At 33.7% G+C, this 20,992-nt stretch overlaps 1 protein-coding gene across 1 annotated transcript; it reads right to left on the minus strand.

Annotated features, from left to right (window-relative positions):
- Window positions 1-1,699: 1,699 nt before the first annotated feature.
- On the minus strand, window positions 1,700-2,669 carry LOC149225906 (pathogenesis-related protein 1-like). Its single transcript, XM_089375175.1, has 2 exons — window positions 2,414-2,669; window positions 1,700-2,256 (listed from the first exon to the last, which is right to left on the minus strand). Exons 1-2 carry the CDS (start codon window positions 2,595-2,597, stop codon window positions 1,958-1,960), a joined length of 483 nt encoding a protein of 160 aa, XP_089231301.1. The 5' UTR covers window positions 2,598-2,669; the 3' UTR covers window positions 1,700-1,957.
- Window positions 2,670-20,992: the final 18,323 nt, after the last annotated feature.

A 20,992-nucleotide genomic window follows, 5' to 3' on the forward strand; every position in this document is an offset into this window, starting at 1 on the left:
CATCAATATAAATCACAACAGAGTGGATTTCAATTTCATTAATAGAAGTTCACACAATTCCTACATGGGCTCACGAACGTGGAATCCTTATTGGTTGCCACTTCACATCCCATCGACTCTATCAAACTTGTAGTGATGCTCCACAGTAATAGAGTCTCCTTCCAAGGAACAAGTTTTCTACAAAATAATGACTTTTCCCCTCCCATGCATTAACACAATCCCAATAACGATAGCAAGGAAACTCAATCATGTAGCAGATACATGAACAAGCAAACTTATTCTAATACTCTAGTCATCCCTAGGCATTCCAGTGTGGGACACAACCTAGACCTTCCAGTGTGGAAAACAACTTCGGTAGGCTCTCATATCAACATGGATTTCTATATAATCACACATTTCATTGATCAAATGATGTTACAAATAAAAATTTCATTGATCATATGATGTTACATATAAATTGTTTCAAGATAGACAAACTATTTTTGATAAATAATCATGTGGTTGAAAGATTATCTCAAAGATTCATAAATCTAGGGCTAATCCCTAATTAGTTGGAGAGAATCTCTCAACCAACCAACTAGACCTAAAGAACCTCCTAGCTAATAGGAACAAACTCATTATGATGTGTAGAATTCTACCAATAATGAGAATTAACTTAATAATTAAATAATCTAACACGTATTGAGACAAGTTGAAGTTAAAGGCTCTAACACATATCTCACTCAATATACAATCATTTGAAACAAAATACTTTGCAATCAATAGACATTGCATAATGTACATATTGTTTCCAACTCTAAAGTCTAGGGATACCAGTTAGGTAGATAATAGCAAAGGTGATGAGATAGTGATGAATGATACAAGAGGACCTTGGGAAAATAAAAGGTGTGAGAACTTTGAAGACAACCACATATAAATTAGTATAGTTAAGGACTTCACATCCTACATCCTTCTCCCAATCAAAAAAATTAGTTTTTGAAAATAAAATCTTATTATTAGCATAGTTATATAAAGTAAACCATTGATAAATATTAATGGCTATCAAAATACTTACATGTCATTTAATTTATCAACAATCTAATAGCTATCAAAATATTTACATGTCATTTATTTTATTTAAAATCGAGACTTTGTAACATTAGGATAGAGTGGAGGTGAGAGTTTGCAACACCAAGATAGACTATAGGTAGAAAACACACTTCACAATTTTAAAATTGAAAAATAGTTGGGAAATCTTTAGTTTGTTTAGTTAAATTATGTATACCAAGAAGAATATTTTCAAATTATTAAGTCTAGATTATCCATAAAGTCTAATTGAAACTAAATATAAAATTGATGAAAATCTTGATATTGGTTAAAAAATCATAAACGTTTAACTCAATTAAAAGGATAAATAAATTTTTAAAATTTAATAATAAAAAATAAATTCATAAAAGATTAAGGTAACGGTTTTATTGATTAAGAGGTTGATCAAGAGGTCAGTGCACCTCGACTAAGAAAATATAGATTTAGGTTGACGCAGATATTCTTTAACCGAAAGCCGGGCTAATAGTGTCCATAACTCGTAAATATATGAAATAAGGCCCATAACATGTAAAATTTTACAATGAAAAACAAACCAACTGAGCCGTTCCCAAAACTTCCTACATGCATTTCACTGATAAAAGGACTGATCTATTTAATATGCTAAACATCACCGTTTTTGAATAAAAACAAGGGAAATTCGCCTTGCATGCACACAATTTATTTATATGGATGGAAATACACACATTCATGTAACGATAAAGTTACGATTGCAAACACGTAAAGGGCATGTTACAGCCCAGAAATAACGGGAACGATGGACGATGGGCCGAAGGCATATCATCACCTTTCTTTATTTGCAGTTTCATTCATATAATGCTCAGCACTAAACTATTGATGCATACGAAGACATATGCCCATAGAGATATATTGATCAGTATAAAGAAGGATTGGAGAGCAAATACTGCTCGATCTTCTTCAACATGGCAATGCTGTTTTCCTTTATCTCTTTTGCTTTGCTTTCTTCGAGCTGAGCACCAGGAAGGGCCTCGTAATTACAGATCCAGCTCGCGACACATCCCCCTTCTTTCCTGGGAACGAATTTGACCTCAAACTTCGCAGCACTCAGTTTATTTCCCAGCACCCCTCCTTCGATATTTGTATACTTCAACACCATTTTTTCCTCGTCAATTTCATCTACTCGCTCCTTGACGAAGCTGAAGTCCTTGTGAGCTGTGACAAGAAAGTGAGAAACCTTGTAAGCACTAACAAATTATTCAACCTCATTTGTAGGGGATTCGTTAATGCAAAAAGGGAAATAACTAGAACTGGACTCATAATGATATTAGGTAGAATATGTAATCAACAGAGGAATTTATGGGAGTTATACCGGGGGTGAAGTTGATCTGCCTGATGCTGCCCACGCCTCCATCTCCTTGAATTAAGGTCACGGAAGCGACAACTTCAGGCAAAACCTTTGGGAAGAGGTTATGGCTGTCTTTCACCATGGCGTTCCACAGTCTCCTTGCCTCCACTTGAGACACTTCTTCCGTTATTGCAGTCCCTGACACCATCTTCAGCTCTACTGTAAGCGGATAGCTTTTCTTCAATACTATCGCACAAAATAAAACAATAGCTTCTTACGCTAGTATGCACAAAGGGGAGGAGGAGGGGGGAATATTTATAGAGGGTTATATGCGAACTTTTCCAAATCTGTACATCAATGAGAAAGTGACATGCAGGCCACTTTTGTTATCTTCACTGACTTGTTGCAGACAATACCGACTATATGCTCATTTTCTTGGTTTTAATGGGAATATGCGGCCGACTAATATTGACTTCCATACCTGGCTCTCCAAAGATCTGAATGCGGACGTTTCCCTAACTCCATTGGCTATCATGACTTCAAAAGCAGGAATAATAGATTTAGATAATATTGTAATCCGTCATTTTTCTCCTTTGTCTCCTCACCTAATTATCCCGATTCCTGTTTACCAACGGCGTTGTATGTGAGAGCGCACATCCCCTAGTTTCTCCACATTCGGTAAACACAAAATCGTCAAAATCCTCGTGCATTTTTTATTCAAAGCTGCTGTAATCCATATTATCATTCAACATTAAAGCTTTAAATTTTATTTGTGGTTTTGGAACATTAAACTTAGGAACAGTTACTTAGGTATGGCTGATCTAGATAAATGAGTAAATCTAAGATTATATTTTGGAAGAGTCTCTATAAGTTTTTGGATTTATTTAATTTTTATTTAAACCATTCGAGTGAGGTAGTTGCAATTTGTTGGACTTATTTAATTTTATATTTTAAAATTATTTAAACAATTCGAGTCAGAGAGTTACAACGTTATTGTATAGTAATGATTTTATGGTGGATTATTTGTAAATGATTCACTACAGTGTAGTTTTTTACTCTGTCTTTCAATAATTCGAGATTATAACTTCAAAAGAAGTCTAATTCCGTCCTCTGTCTCTCAATAATTTGAGATTATAACATCAAAAAGATAACCCAATTGAGATTATAACATCAAAACGTTAATTTGAGATTATACAATCTCTTAATCCATTGTAAATCAAAGTCTCTTGTTATATAACCCAAAATTTAATCCTAATCCATTTTCTGTTATAATAGTCCAGAGTATAATCCAAAATTACAATTTCGAAAGAGATCTAAATTGAGTGACCCTTATCCCATGCCTTTGCGAGGATGATTTATGATAAAAGGTATATACGCATACGAGATACGCATTGATTTGTCGTTTCATGAATAACGGTGTTAACCTCATGGGCAGGGCACTTTTGTCATCGAATATCTGGAAGCATTAGAAAAATGCCGACGACAACCTACTTTCTTACGTAGACTTCGACGGCGAAGAGCCATTCGGTCGTAATTTGAGGGTATAGGGTATTTCATTTTCATTGATTTTCACCAAATTAATTTGGGGACAACAAGAATATCTTATTCATGGTCAAATTAGTTGTGGTGAGCAATAGTGGAGGTCATTATTACAATTTTGGAAATATTGTAGTAAACCAATTATGATTAATCTAGATGACACATGTGGCAAGGGTAGTGCAATTTTCGTAATAGGGAAAAAATAATTTAAGGAATGTTGGAATAGGAAGAAATAGAGGGTCACCATTATGTGGAGGGACAATTTTTTGAGTAGCTATTACAAAATTACAAACCACCTAAAAGCTAAACACTATTGATTTAAGTTAGATCAATAATAATATTAACAATCACGCATGAGAGGATCATGGTGTTAGTAATTTTCCATCAGTGTTTGACACATTAGTTTTGATGGATATATTTTCCTAAAGTATATATGGTGCATGAGTTAGGAATGAATCTCATTCCAAACAAAGTGAATGTTCCTTTTGTGGGGATTTTGTGGTGAAGTAATGATTAAATTGATGTTTGTTTCTTTTCCTTTTTACTTTTGTTAATTAGATTTAATCCAAATCCAAATAATTCCAACACTTTTTGGTTAAATTAGTCTTTAGTCATTTTCCCTCCTCATTCTCTTTAAGTGGAGTGATTCAAAATCATAACAAGATGAGTACTCCTCTCAAGAGACACTTATGAAGATAAGATCTATGATCACATCCCTTACCATATGAAATCACCATACCACTCTCCTCTCCCAAAACCAATTTTAAAAATACAAGAGAGAAGGTTAGGATTTGTAAACAATAAATTCTCGTAGATATGGAGTCCATGAATACAATAATATACATGTCAAGGAGATGTTTCATCACAATTAATTTAATCATTCATTGACTAGATGTCATATGCTACTTATATTTATAAGTTACTCAAACGTCCTTTCTTTACCAATAACAATGGAGTAAACATAGTTTTGGATGCTCTATAATATCCATAAGAATATATTTTAGATTATTATTTTCTATATATTCTAACTTCATTATTGATAACTACATGCAAAATTTGGCCATTAGCCAAACATCCATTATTAACCAAGTCAGTTTACTAAAACTAAGTTTTAAGATCTAAACTAGAAAGATTTTTTTCCTTGACCAATGTAAACTCTAAATTTTATTTGAGAAGATTGAACAATAACATATTTAAAATATTGACAAATATGATTATTGCCTTTTCGATTCAACTTATGATAATCTCCATAAGTGTTTTATTCTAAACGTAGTTGTCTATGAGGATGATCTAGATTAAAACCTATTGGTTCAAATCTTTATATCAAATAGCAATGAGGTCAAATGATGCAAGCTGCAACTAACTGCAAATGCTAATCCACAAATTTTAAAACTCACACAACTATTGCACCAAAAACTCAGATATAATTCATTAAAGATCATAATATTTCCAATATAATATTTTCCTCGTTACCATTTACACCTCTCCACACCCACACAAAAATTTTACATACCATCAAAATGGGTACTTGGAATATGCATCAAATCAACAAGTACATACATTCATTTTCAATACTCCACAAAAATCAAAATAATACAATATCTTAAAAAATATATTACACTAAGATAGTTTTTTTCCTTCCATGAATGAAGAGAGGATTCATAATGGAAAAAATTAGCTTTCTCTTGTTCTTACACTTATACTTCCAGTTCTTCTCTAGTTCTTCACATACTTACTAATTTTACACAAATCATTCTAAATCTAAAATAGGATCAAGATCCATAATAAGTGGATAAGACCCATTATTTTAGTAACTAATTTGGAGAAATCAAAACTAAGCCATTTGTTTTTCCCTAGCCTAATCCATAATATTCAATGATAATGTTTCTAGAGTTCAACTAATTATTACAAAATTAAAATCATTACATGTGGAATCCAACTTCCTAAAAAAATAGTAATATCTAATAAAATTTATAAAAGTTTGTTGATGCTCCTACATCAGACTCCCGAAGAGGAAAATACTCCTAGACTCTTATCTAGGAGATATTTAGCCCTTTGCTTTAACTTTTCTTTGGCTGAAATTTTTTGTGATGGCTTAAATTTCCTCTAGCATTCTAAGGTTGTCCATTAATTAAATGAAGTATATTTTGGTATGCTCTTGGAAATTTATCTCTCTCAATTATTTTAACTAATTCCTTCAAGAACTTCTTTGGAAGGACCTGAATCTGTACAGTTGAAAAAATCCTTCATGCGCATGAAACAAACATGTTAGAATTAATTTGAAAGTTTTCCTTTATGGGTCCCAAAGTGCTTGCTTTGCTGACTGCTTCCATTTCTTGTCCAAAATATTCTACATTATGGTCGTCCTCATCTAGAATTTGGAGATTTTCACACAATAACTTCTCATTGGTTTCCAAAGAACCTTCTCCTTGCCATTCTTTTGTTGTTCATTTATTAAAATCTCCTCATTAATACAATTTATTCTATTTATACTCTTGGTTGATCTCTATTTTTTACCATAAACATCTCTTTGATTATGATATTCTCATATTTAAGGAACGCATCTTGCTTTTTGGGAAACAAGTGATTTACCTCATTTCCTAGGTTATATTCCTTTCATTCTACTTCATCTTTCAAATTTTCTTTGTTATCCAACATTAACTCCTGATTACTACTTGCTTCCTTTAATAACGTTGTTGGAAATAATGCTGAGAGGTGGGGGGGGGTGGGGGGTGTGGTGAATCAATATTATCAAATCAATTATTTTTCATTTCACAATTAGATTTGTATACGCTACTTCAGTTATGGGAAACTGCGTATATACTCTACTGTGTCTAAGGAAACCAGGTTATATCAGTAAACTTATGATTTATTAAATGTCGATCTTCAATCAGTGCATCAGAACTTCATTAACCATAAGAACAATAAACAGGTGTAGTAAAATAGAACAGATCATCACACAAATGGACACAAGATATAAGGTGGAAACCCAATGTGGGTGGAAACCACCTGCTGTGGTTCATCTCTATCTTCTTTTAATAAGAAACTTCTTTTTACAATATTTCTATACTGGTGCAGTCTTATACCAGTACCAGGCTTCTACCTGCAGAAGGTTACAACCTTCTCTCCTTCTCTAGCTTCTCCTGGAAGGGAGATACAACCCCCTTAGTTCTTGTACTAGCTGATATACTAGTATGTAGGTGCTGACCTACAGAAGGCTACAACCTTCTCTTTTCTTCAAGGACCACATTTCATAAATTTTCAGACTAGATCCATTAATAACAATAATCAAACATCAAGTATATCTGCATCAATCAATCTGCTTTGCTGAAAAAAACAATTAATTCTCTGAATGCTATAACTAGAATACATTAACAGTAACCAGAAACCAATCCTGAACCCAGAACACTGTAGCAATAAACGGAAGTAGCTAAAACATATTTCATGAGGCATGTGCTACTTAAATATGTAGAACCTATGTGCATACGCTTCTGTATTAAGGCCTACCAGTGCATATGCAGTTTTGACTTACTGAACTAGTGTGTATACGCGCCTCTGCTATGCCGAACCTGCGTACAGATCTATGAAAGATAATTTACCCTTTTCACTTATTCAGACATTAGTTATACCTAGATTATAAGATTTATAGATCAAGTCCTGTGCCAAATATAACATATCAAAATCACACAAAGATACTATTATTCAAGCCTTATGATCTTAACCCAACAATAGAACATATGCTTCTTCTAGTGCTCAGGTTCCTCCTTGGTTCAGACCCAACTATGCACCATAACCCAATTCTAGATCTTGCTCTCCATAAGATATTCAATACTTGAGTGAATGCCTTTGCCTAATGATCTCCTTCCCCTTTTATAGTCTTAGGCCTTACTCAATACCATGATCCAAAACCATAGAGAATCAATACCATACACCCAATACTTGGGTTCAACACTTCAGATGAGATACCATGGTCCAAAAACCAAGGACTAAATACCATGGACCAAAAATAAGTTTTCCCACATGTACATGCTTTTCCTTGCATGAAAGTGCATGCATATGTATACGCACCTTTTGATCGTCGAACCCGCATGTATACATGACTTGGTTAAGAGGAACTAGCATATATCTCTTTTTCTTTCATTCTGAGAGCCTAAACTTAGATCTTCCGTCTGAGTGAGTTTCCATCAAGGACAACACCTACCATAGTGCCAAACCTGTGTCATAATGCCAACAATCTCCCCCTTTGGACTTTATGGCAACCCCAAGTCACTCAAAGTCATTCTCCCCCTTCATCATCAAGGGCAAAGGGTTATGCTCCCCCTGAGTACATGCTGAATTCTCTGCTCTACTGGGTTGTCCATGCTCCCCCTAACTATAGGGAAGGTCTACAACAAAAGATGTTCTACAAGTAAGAACATGACTCTATACATTATAAATGATCTTCCTATCACCAAGGACTCATACATACATCCATCTCCCAACCAAGTGGGGATACACCAAAAGTTTACACATGATAAAACAAGAACATTACATCATCCATCCCAGGCATAGTGGGGAAACCAAAATAGACCGTTACATGATCTTGATAAGAAAACAAATACATGAAATAGAGACGAAATATCTACAACAAGACTATGATAGTCATCAACAACTATCATCAACAACATCTGTCAATCATCATGCAGACCAAGAACCATGTTCTCCCTCTGCACCTACTCCACTTGAAATCACAAACAACTATGAACTTGAACCAATATCTTCTAAGATAATGCCAACAATGAATTATTAGAAGTATTTATGCTCCCCCTGAACCTGTGCCAGATGGTCTTTATCAGACTCTTTTATCCTGAGCTTGGCCCACTGATTGTCTTCAAACCAACATATACGTGACTGTATATAAACCAACATATACGTGACTGTATCCACATTCTTATAGCATCAAGTCTAGCAACTGGTGCAAAAGTTTCTTCAAAGTCTATGCCTTCTTGTTGAGCATACCCTTTACAAACAATTCTGGCATTGTTTCCAATAACATCTCCATTTTCATTCAACTTATTTTTGAATATCCATTTTGTCCCTATGACATTCTTATCATTTGGTCTAGGAACCAACTCCCAAATGTTATTCTTTTCAATGTGTTCAAGTTCTTCATTCATTGCCTTGACCCAACATTCATCTTTGCATGCTTCACTTACATTTCATGGTTCAGTGGAGGAGAGCAATGCTAGATAGCATGAAGCTTCTGAAATAGTTCTTCTTGTTTGTACACCTGCCTCTTTCTGCCCCAACATTTGAGTCTCTAGATGATTCTTCTAGACATACCTGGATGGAGTCTTTTCTTCCACCCTTATCTATTCTTCTAGTGCCTCATATTTTTCTTCTTCATCATAAGTCTGATTTGATGTTGAAGGATAGTCCTCATCATCTTCGAAATATTCGGATTTTACCTACCTAGGATCGTTTCCTTCTTCATCAACCACTACATCAATACTTTCAACAATTTTTCCAAGTGTTTTATTGTAACACTTATATCCTTTGCCATGGGGACAGTAACCAAGGAGAATGCCTTCATCTGCCCTAGGTTCAAACTTGCTGAGGTTTTCATCAGTCCTTTTGATGTAACATTTGCTTCCAAAAATTTTGAAGCATTTTACCGTAGGAGTCTTACCATACCAAAATTCATGAGGAGTCTTAGTGTTGTTCACCTGGAAGTTTGTCTTGTTGAGAATAGTAACGGCAGCAAGTGCAGCTTCACCCAAGAAGGTTGTAGGAGTTCCAGACTCATCAAGCATAGCATGAGCCATTTGTTGAACCATTCTGTTCATCCTCTCTACTACTCAATTTTGCTGAGGAGTCCTTGCAGTAGAGAATTCCCTTCTTATTCCATGTTCTTCACAAAATTCAAAAAATTCATCCGAGGTAAATTCCCCTCCTTGATTAGACCTAAGGCATTTGATTCTACGATTTGATTCATTTTCAACCAAGGCTTTGAATGCTTTGAACTTTTCGAAAGCTTCAACTTCATGCTTCATAAGTCTTATCCAACAGATCCTGGAAAAGTCGTCAATGAACAATATGAAGTATTCTTCTCCTCGAGCTGACCTTTTCCTTGATGGACCACATACATCAGTATGGACAAGTTCAAGTGGCTTACTAGTTGATCCTTCCTTCTCATGGAAATTAGTTCTAGTTTGCTTTCCAAACTGACATGATTTTCATATTGTATTGTCTGGAATTCTGATGTCAGGGAGATCATGAACCACCTGATATTTACATGCTTTCCTTATTTGAGAGAATCTTAGATGCCCCAATCTTCTATGCCATAGCCAGTGTTCATCATTCTTGCTTAGATAGCATTGTCGTTGTCCTCCCTTAAGTATGTATAAATTATTTGGAGTTATTATGCCTTTGATCATTGTTTCTCCTGTATCAAGCTCACAAACAATACATCCATTTGATCGAAATATTACCTCATTTCCTTGATCACACATTTGACTGACACTCAATAGATTATGATTTAAGCCATCAACATACATAACATTTACTATTTTGACCTTTTCTTTGAAAAGAACAGAACCTTTACCTTTTATGAGTGCAGGGTGTCATTTCCAAATGAGACCTTCATTTCCTTTTCTAAGGCACTATGTGACTGAATTTTTTCTTTATCACTTGTCATATGTTTCGAGCATCCACTGTCAATGTGCCACTGATTTTCCTAGCCTTTCGCATATAAGGCTATACCACATCTTTCCGGTTATGATTCTTTCTTTCTCCTTGTTTTGGGACTCAATGAAGCTTGCTCCTTCTGAGTTGTTTTCCGTAACCTACTCCTACATTTAGAATCTTCATGACCAAAGTTGTTACAAATATAACATTCTATTTTGTTTTCAAGGGTAGAAAAGTTATTGTAGGTCCTCTTCATGATCCCAGTCACACTCCTTTGATTTCGTGCTTCTCTAGTCATGATGGTCTTGTAGGCAACACATTGAGCAGCTTTGTGTCCAAAGTTATGACAAGAGAAACATTGGCCATTAAACAAATTCCTGCGATTATCAAACCTACCGTCCAAGTGATTGTAGTTTCCATAGGAAAATTGCGAGTGATTTATCTGCGGTTGGTTGTAACTTCTGTTCATCCTTGAAGTAGATTGCCCCCAATTTACTTGGTGATCTATGTTCATCCTTGAAGTAGATTGAACCTTATTTACCTGGTGATCAGCTTTATGCCTTTGCCATTGATTGTCAACTTGTTCACTTCTCCTTGCTAAATCTAGATAACTTTTGGAGGTGTATGGCTTTTGTGCTTGAGATGCTTCTTCAGAATATCCATGATCCGGATCTTGGGGGGAGGCCCCCAAGATCTAAAAAAAAATTGAAATGGATCTTGGGGGGCGAGAGCCCCAAGATCTGAAAACTTGAATTGCCAGAAGAAAAAAGACTAAAATGCCCAATAAACAAAACCACAAAGAAACTTTTTATTAAAACCGATAATAACTGTAAAGGCTACATTGTGGTGGAAAATCTATCCTTTTACAAAATGTGACTTTTTGCTTATAGTTTTTTTCAATTACAATACCACGGGTCAATTCCATGGGTGAATGAATACCATGGGTGGATTTTACAATACCACGAGCAGATGCCATTTACAATACCATGGGTAAATTCCATGGGTCAATGAATAATATGGGTGGATGAGTACCATGGGTTGATTCCATTTTCCATTTGGATCATTCCTCCCTCCTTAAGAAGAAATGGTCCCCATTGCGTAAAGTTCCCTCTTGCGAAGCCTTTGTTGAATATGAAGAGCCACTGAAGATAAGGGTTTTATTTGGTTAACCCAAAACCCTGATAAACGAAGATCCGAGGACAGAGATACCCTGTAATGCTTGTGACCAACTGTGATTCTGACAGTGTGCGGCCTAGAAAATGGACTTCGATGACAAGGATTTTATGCGGTTGACCCATAACCATGATGTTGGTTGCTGATGAAGTAGCAGGTGTCTACATAGCCTGGGGTGGGAGGGCACGTCTCCAAATAACCCAACCCAAATGCTGTTATGTTGAAACTGATGAATGTGAAACAGGTGCTTACTAAAGTGGGGTGGGAGGGCACGTCTCCAATGGAAACCCACTCTGAATGTTGCTCCAGAAATAAAATGGACATAACTCGGCCAATATAACTCAGAATATTTTATTATAACCTATTTTTAGAAGCAGAAGGATCATTTTGCATCTTCCCATGAGTTGGAAATCCCTATCTGGACACTCTAAGATCTCATATTCACGCTGCAATAGTTTCGTTGTCATAAAAATTCTGATAAAATAGTTGATTTTAAATCAGTGATATCTCCCACATCCGAACTCCGATTTGACCCATTTTTTTTTAAATTGGGTGATTTGTCGAGAAGAATCCAGATCTGGTATTTGTTTTTGTAAATTTTGTATCAAATGTTTCAGATCTGATCTGCAAAGTCGCTGCCCAAAAAAATTCCTGCAAAAAAATGAAAAAAGAAAAATTCTTCTTGACCCAAGAAAGTGCTCTGTGGAGGTTGTAGCACATGCCTGAAGTTTGTTGAATATTGCTGAAAAATGTGAAATTGAAATATGCATCAAACCCTCATTCCCATGGAATCATAACTTGCTCTGATACCACTGATCCGGATCTTGGGGGGAGGCCCCCAAGATCTAAAAAAGAATTGAAATGGATCTTGGGGGGCGAGAGCCCCAAGATCTGAAAAATTGAATTGCCAGAAGGAAAAAGAGGAAAATGCCCAATAAGAAAAACCACAAAGAAACTTTTTATTAAAAACGATAATAACTATAAAGGCTACATTGTGGCGGACAATCTGTCCTTTTACAAAATGTGACTTGTTACTTATATATTTTTTCAGTTACAATACCACGGGTCAATTCCATGGGTGAATGAATACCATTGGTGGATTTTACAATACCACGGGCAGATGCCATTTACAACACCATGGGTCAATGAATAATATGGGTGGATGAGTACCATGGGTTGATGCCATTTTCCATTTGGATCAATCCAAGACCTGTCTTGATTAGAGGAGAATGCTGCACTTTGATAATCTAATCTAAAGTTTCAGATCCTTTAGCAAATCTAAGATTAGGGGCTTTTGTTTTCTCAATATCTTTTCTATGTCCCACAATTTCACATTCTAACTTTTCATTGTGCTTTTCCCTTTTAGCAAGTTGGAATGTTGTAGTATCTATGATCATACTCTTTTCTTATAAATATATTTTAAGTTTAGAAATTTCTTCATAGAGATGATCTTCATCTATAGCATCCAAGAAATCATCATCTTCAGAAGCCATCAAAAGTCTATAATCATCACATTGTTCATCTTCATCATTAATGAAAAACTTCACTATATTCATGTGCATAATATCTCTTCTTACTTACATTTTGTTTTATGTTCCATCTAACTGGTTCCTTACCTTTGTCAAGCTTGTCTTTATGAGGACACTTGGTTGCATAGTGACCGACTCTTCCACAAGAAAAACATTTGAAAGGTAGCTTACCTCTCAATCTTCCAGAACCCCATTGAAGGTTCTTGTCAAAGTTTGATTCTTCCTCTCCTTCTGACATATGTCCTGACTCATTGTAATCTCCTTTTCTTGAAGCTTTGAATGTGGCTTCTCTCCTATCTGATGGTCCCCGTTTTTTCATTTCGAAAGCAGTTAGGATTTTGTGCACTGTCACATGGTAATGCTCTGTAGATTTTTCTTTTCTTCTATGGTAGAAACTTTTGATTCAAACTTAAAAGACAAAGATCTTAGAACCTTTTCAACCAAAGTAACTTCTTTTATTTCTTCACCCAAGTTTTTCATACGATTGACAATCTCGTATATACATAAGAAATAATTAGCCACACTTTCATCATTGTGCATTCTGAGATTTTCATATTGAATTTTGAGAGATTGTAGTTTTGGAGGTTTTACTTGATCATCTCCTTCATAGCTTAGAACGATCTTGTCCCATATTTCTTTTGTGGTTTTGAGCTACATAACCTTGACAAATTCTGATTCAGATAAACTCCGTAATAGAGTATTGAGAGCCTTTGCATTTGTTTCATACTGCTTCTTACCAGCCGTATCTATAGGAGTTGCTGATGGAAATGTGTATCTTGCTTCCATGATATCCAAAACTTCTATACCAAGAGATTGAAGATAGGTTGTGATTCTTACCTTCCAATAGACAAAGTTACTCCCATCAAAGATTGGTGGCCTGATAGATGCCTCTTTTTCATAGTTGCTCATAATGATAGATATTCCTTCAAGCGATAAAGCTTCTACTGAAGGACCTGCTCTATTACCAATTGTTGGGAATAATGCTGAGAGGGGGAGTGAATTAGTATTATCAAATCAATTATTTTTCATTTCACAATCATATTTGTATATGCTACTTCAGTTATGGGAAACCGCGCATATAAGCTACTGTGTCTAAGGCAACCAGCATATATCAGTAAACTTATGATTCATTAAATGTTGATCTTTAATCAGTGCATCAAAACTTCATTAACCATAAGAAAATTAAATAGGTGCAGTAAAACAGAACGGATCATCACACACATGGAAACAAGATATAAGGTGGAAACCTAATGTGGGCGAAAACCACTGCTGCAATTCGTCTCTATCTTCTTTTAATAAGAAACTTCTTTTTATAATATTTTTGTACTGGTGCAGTCTTATACCAGTACTCAGGCTTCTACCTGCAGAAGGCTACAACCTTCTCTCATTCTCCAGCTTCTCCTGGAAGGGAGCTAAAACCCCCTTAGTTCTTGTACTAGATGATGTACTAGTACGTAGGTTCTGACCTATAGAAGGCTACAACCTTCTCTTTTCTTCAGGGACCACATTTCATAAATTTTCAGACTGGATCCATCAATAAAAATAATCAAACACTAAATACATCTGCATCAACCAACCTCCTTTGCTGAAACAAACAATTACTTCTCTGAATTTTGTAACCATAATACATTACCAGTAACTAGAAACCAATCCTAAACCCAGAACATTGCAGCAATAAACAGAAGTAGCTAAAACATATTTCATGAGATGTATGCTACTTAAATATGTAGAACATGCATGCATACACTTCTGTATTAAGGCCTACCAGCGTATACGTAGTTTTGACTCTCTGAACTAGTGTGTATACACGCCTCTGTTGTGTCGAACCTGCGTACAGATCTGTAAAAGATAATTTACCCTTTTCACTTATTCGGACATCAGTTACACCCAAATTATATGATTTATAGATCAAGTCATGCGCCAAATATAACAGATCAAAATCACACAACGATACTACTATTCAAGCCTTAATTCTTGACCCAACTATAGAACTTATGCTTCTTCTAGCGCTCAGGTTCCTCCTTGGTTTAGATCTATCTATGCACCATAATCCAATTCTAGATCTTGCTCTCCATAAGATATTCAATACTTGAGTGAATGCCTTTGCCTAATGATCTCTTTCCCCTTTGATAGTCTTAGACCTTACTCAATACCATGTTCCAAAACCATAGAGAATCAATACCATGACCCAATACCTCGGTTCAACACTTCGGATGAGATTCCATGGTCTAGAACCATAGGTCCAAAAACCAAGCACTAAATAACATAAACCAAAAATAAGTTTTTCCACATGTACACGCTTTTCCTTGCATGAAAGTGTGTGCATATGTTTACGCACCTTTTGATCGTCGAACCCGCATGTATATGTGACTTGGTTAAGAGGAACCTATGTATATCTCTTTTTCTTTCATTCTGAGAGGCTAAACTGAGATCTTCCATTTGGGTGAGTTGCCGTCAAGGACAACATCTGCCATAGTGCCAAACTTGTGTCATAATGCCAACAAGTATAAGTGTATGTAATTTCCCATCTTTCTAAAAAATGTAAGTGTTTTTTTTTGCATTATGTGTTACATCCATGTGATATTGCTAAGGCCTTCCGTAAATAATATGGAAAACGTCCATTGGCAAGACATCACACACAATTTCATCTTTATAAATTCCAATTTGAAATTCTACCTTACATTGCTTAAAAACCAAAACTTGATGACCCTTTTGTAGCCAAGAGAACTTATAAGGTGTAGGATGTGATGTCTTCTTTAAGTTTAAATTTTCTGCCATTTAAACAGAGACTAGATTATCCATGTGACTGCTATCAATCACAAGTTTGAAGCACTTACCTTTGGGCTTACACGTAGTTATTAACAAACTCCTCATTTGAGATGGTTCTTTGGTCTCTTTTTCTATTGGATCAACACTATTTTTCATAACAAAGCTTAACCTTCCCAGAAGAATTTACAACTGCAACTAGATCTCCATCCTCCTCCTTTGCCTCTACCACATGATCACCCCATTAGCTTACTGATCTATTTTCAATAAATTCGCAAGACATGTGTCCTAAGTGTCCACAACTGAAACATCTAGGTTGATAATATCTCCCTCAACCTCTACCTTTCAAAAATGATATGCTTCCTCTAAAATTAATTTCTCTTGGTGTTGCACTATTAGAACTTCTTGCTTCTTCCTTTGGATACTAGACTCATTGTTTATTGTTTTGTTCTTTATCCTTTATAGGACTTCTTCCTATACTCGTCAGTTTTTGTTACCAGGAAATATTCTCCTCTGCTATCAAAGCTCCTTGATATGTATCTTCCATAGTTTTCAAAGGAAACAAGCTAATTTCATTTTGAATTTCAAACCATAGACCAGTAATGTACCTTGAAAGTTTTCGTCTTTTCTTCTACATGTCAAGACCCAATGTTTAATTTGTAAAAGTCCTCAATGTATTCTTTAACAATCATATTTCTTTGTTTAAGGTTTTGAAATTTCTTAAAAATATTACTATGATAATCTCTAGATAAAAATTTACCTTTAATTTTTTCCATCGTCCTATCCCAATCTTTAAATTTGGGTTTTCCTTTCCTCCTTTGCTCATCTTGTACCTCGTTCAAACACAGTGTTGCATGTCCTTTAAGTAGTCACTACATACTTGACTTTCTTATCCTTGTGGACATCCTCATAATCAAAGTATTTATCTAATGCATGTATCCAATCCATTAACTCATCAATTCAAGTTACATTCATATAATGGTACTTCCATTTTTGGTTTGGCAATCATCTTCAACATTTTATCCTCCATTGTCTCCTTTTCTTCTTCCTCACTAGAAGCCTCTTCTTCAACATCACTGACATATCTCATGAAAATCCTCATTTTTGTGCATCTTCCATGGTTTTCATCCTCTCATGAAGTCTCAACTATTCTACCTACAAAGCCACACTTGTTGCAATCCTGCTCGCTCATGCTCCCCAAACATCCCCTCTTGCTTCTCCTCTTCGATCTTCCACAACTATTGTTGTTGCATTGATACCAAAAATTATATAAGCTGCAACTACATGCAAATTCTAATCCATAATTTTAAAAACCCACACAATAATTTCACTCTAAATGCAGATATAGTTCATTAAATATCAAAATATTTATAATAATATTGGCCTCATTATCATTTACACCTCTCCCGCACTCACACAAAAACTTTACAGAGCATCAAAACAATTGCTTGCAATATCCATCAAATCAACAAGTACATACATTCATTTGCAATACTCCACCAAAACCAAAATAATATAATAACTTGAAAGATATATTAAAGAAAGAGAGTTTTTTCCCTCCATGAATAAAGAAAGGATTCATAATGGAAATTATTAGCTTTATCCTCCTCTTACAGTGATACATCCAATCTTTCTCTAGTTCTCCACATACTTCCAAATTTATAAAAACACATTCTAAATCTAAAATAAGATCAGGATCCATAATAAGTGGATAAGGCCCATTATTTTAGTAACTAATTTGGAAAAAACAAAACTAAGACTACATTTCTTTTTCTTTTTTTCGTCTAGACTAATCCATAATATTCAATGACAATGTTTCTAGAGTCCAAGTAATTATTACAAAATTAAAATCATTACATGAGGAATCCAACTTCCTAAAAAAAATAAAAAAATATCTGATCAAGTTTATAAGAGTTCGTCGATGCTCTGCATCATCAATTACCTGATAAATATTTTCCTATTGTTATATGAGGAGGTTATGGAAACCCTTGTGTTAATTGATATTACTCTTTAGTCATATTTTTATAATGGGTATGTTTTTCTTGATCAAATTAATTCCATGATTAAAATTATTACTTATCATTATCAGATTTAAATTTTTCTTTAAATTATAGTTTTATTTCACAATTATTGCACATATGGTTGAGGATGATTACCAAAACTAATCTGAATTGATGGTGTCTTGCCTTTAACAAGTATTAATGTTCAAAAAATCATAAAGATATTTGAAACACAATTTTGATAGGCTCAAATTCATGCCATATACAAAATCTTTTGCCTTCAGAAGATGAAGGAAAAGGAAGTGCAAGAATGGAACATGGCATAATTAAAGGACATGGGGCATAACTAGAGGCCCATGCATGGAAAAATTGTGGCTAACATGTGTCAAAAGGAAATTTGACATAAGGTTGAAGGTAATTATGCCATGTTGCACCACAATGAACAACTGATGCCCAACAAGTGCACCAAATGTACCTTCTGAAAGCTCGTCATAGAGATGGTGGAATGTAATGTGGCACTACATGTCATTATTTGGAATGATTCGTGTTTGGTTTGGCTAATTTATTTTATCCATAATTATTTGTGTTAATTGTTTTAAGTTCTATCTCCTTTGTATAAGTAAATTCATTTACCATTAGACCACAACTATTTTAAGTAAACTGTTATGCCAAAAGCCATTTATAAGATGTAGTTTTGTAGTATTTTGGGGAATAATGGTCATAAATCCTTCTCATTTGCATGAAGAGTCTAGCTAGAATGTTACAATAGTGTTATAGTCTTCCTAAAAGTATTAAATACATTTTTATTGTAAGTTGGAGATCATTTTGATGTAGGAAGGTATTTTCATGTATTTTCTCATCTTTCTAATGGAATGGATGCTCATTTGAAGTGAACATAGTGATGTATCCAAAGAGGGGTGAAATCCATTAACAACCTTATGTTAGTTGTATTTCGTATTGTTGTGTTTGCAATTACATCTTTTAAATTCTCACTATATCAAATGCTCATAGTCAACTTCAATATTTCACTTAAAAACAATATATTTTAGGCTTGAAATATTATAGCAATATTGGAGTACCTAATCTCATTGTAAACCATTTAAACACTTACTTAATAAATTCTAGATAGCTAAAATAAAGTTTGAAGTGAGATTTATCTAATATTTCTCATTATATTTGATATAAATCAAAATCTACTACTCAGTTGAATTTCTAATTCATAAAAAAAATTGATCATCAAATGACACAAGTAGACATGGAAAATATTTTTCTCCTTTAGACTTTGAAGGCATGCCAACATTATACTAGTATAATAACTTATACTAGACATGGGAAAAGTAGGTACTTAGTGTCAACATTAAAATTGTTAACAGTAATAACAAAAACAATATTTATATGTTCTTAAATAACTTTATAAGTAAGGACTTCCTTATGAAATCTATTAGCCATGAGTTAAATCTTGATGAACTTGGTTTCTTTATATAAATACAAATATTAATTATAATAAAAATAATGTAGGAAAAATAAGTTTTAGAGGAATATCAATTTTATGTACAATTCAAGAATAAATATTGAACAGTTTCTATAACTATAGTTAATTTACTCTCTTTTCTCTTTTGTTTGAGAAAATAAGTCTATATTACTCTATTCCTATTATTATTCATAACTCATTTTGATAGTTAAAATGATTAATAATAGATACTAGACATTAATTATATCATTTTCATTAACAAATTTATAAGTGAGATATTTATGACACATTAATCTATTATTCATGAAGTACGCCTCAATCAACTTAGCTTTTAACAAAAAAGTATAAATAATAAAAATAAATTGTATCTCTATTCCAATCCATAACTTATTTTTCTCTTTTCAACTATAATGTAGTGCAAATTTATTATAATAGTATATAATATGTAAGAAATTCCATACACAATCTATTACTCATGAGTTAAATTTTTATGAATTTGGTTTTATTCAGGAGTAAAAATATTAATTATAATATAAATAATGCGGGCAATCTCCTTTTAAAGGAATATTAATTCTATGTTCTTTTTAGCATAATATATTCAAATAGGTCAAAAATAAATATTATTGTTAGTTTACCCTCTTTCCTCTTTTATTTGGAAAAAAAACATTTTATTTTAAGCTCTATTGCTATTCTTATTTATAATTGATTTTTATTGATAAATTGATTAATAAAAGATATCGGAATACCGATGTAATTGTCATTAAATAATTTATAAGATATTTCTTGCACTTTAATTTATTATAGATGAAGTAAGTCTCAATCAACTTAACTTTTAACAAAGATATATAATTAAGAAAATTAGAATTATGTTAATATCCCAATTCATAATTTATTTTTATCTTTCCAACTATAAAGTGGTGTAAATTTCCTATAATAATATATAATGATGACGGTGATGATGATGATGATTAACATATATTAAGAGTGAAATATGGTCTCTTGGACCTTTCTAGGGCATAAAGTGATTACTCATAATTCTTTAGAATTTTATTTCTATCTTCGAAAAGCATTAAGAGAAGCATTTGAAGAGGAATATCAATTTTATGTACAGTTCAAGAATAAATATTGAACACTTTCTATAACTATTTTAGTTAGTTTACTCTCTTTTCTCTTGTGTTTGAAAAAATAATTCTATATTACTCTATTCCTATTATTATTCATAACTCATTTTCATTGTTAAAATGATTAATAATAGATACTAGACATTAATTATATCATTTTCATTAACAACTTTATAAGTGAGATATTTATGACACATTAATCTATTATTCATGAAGTAAGCCTCAATCAACTTAGCTTTTAACAAAAAAATATAAATAATAAAAATAAATTGTATTTCTATTCCAATTCATAATTTATTTTGCTCTTTTCAACTATAAAGTAGTGCAAATTTATTATA

This window comes from Pinus tabuliformis, chromosome J (genome assembly GCF_031772625.1).
Source record: "Pinus tabuliformis cultivar Carrire ecotype Pingquan chromosome J, CPIR1, whole genome shotgun sequence".
In the NCBI taxonomy this organism is placed as follows: Eukaryota; Viridiplantae; Streptophyta; class Pinopsida; order Pinales; family Pinaceae; genus Pinus; species Pinus tabuliformis.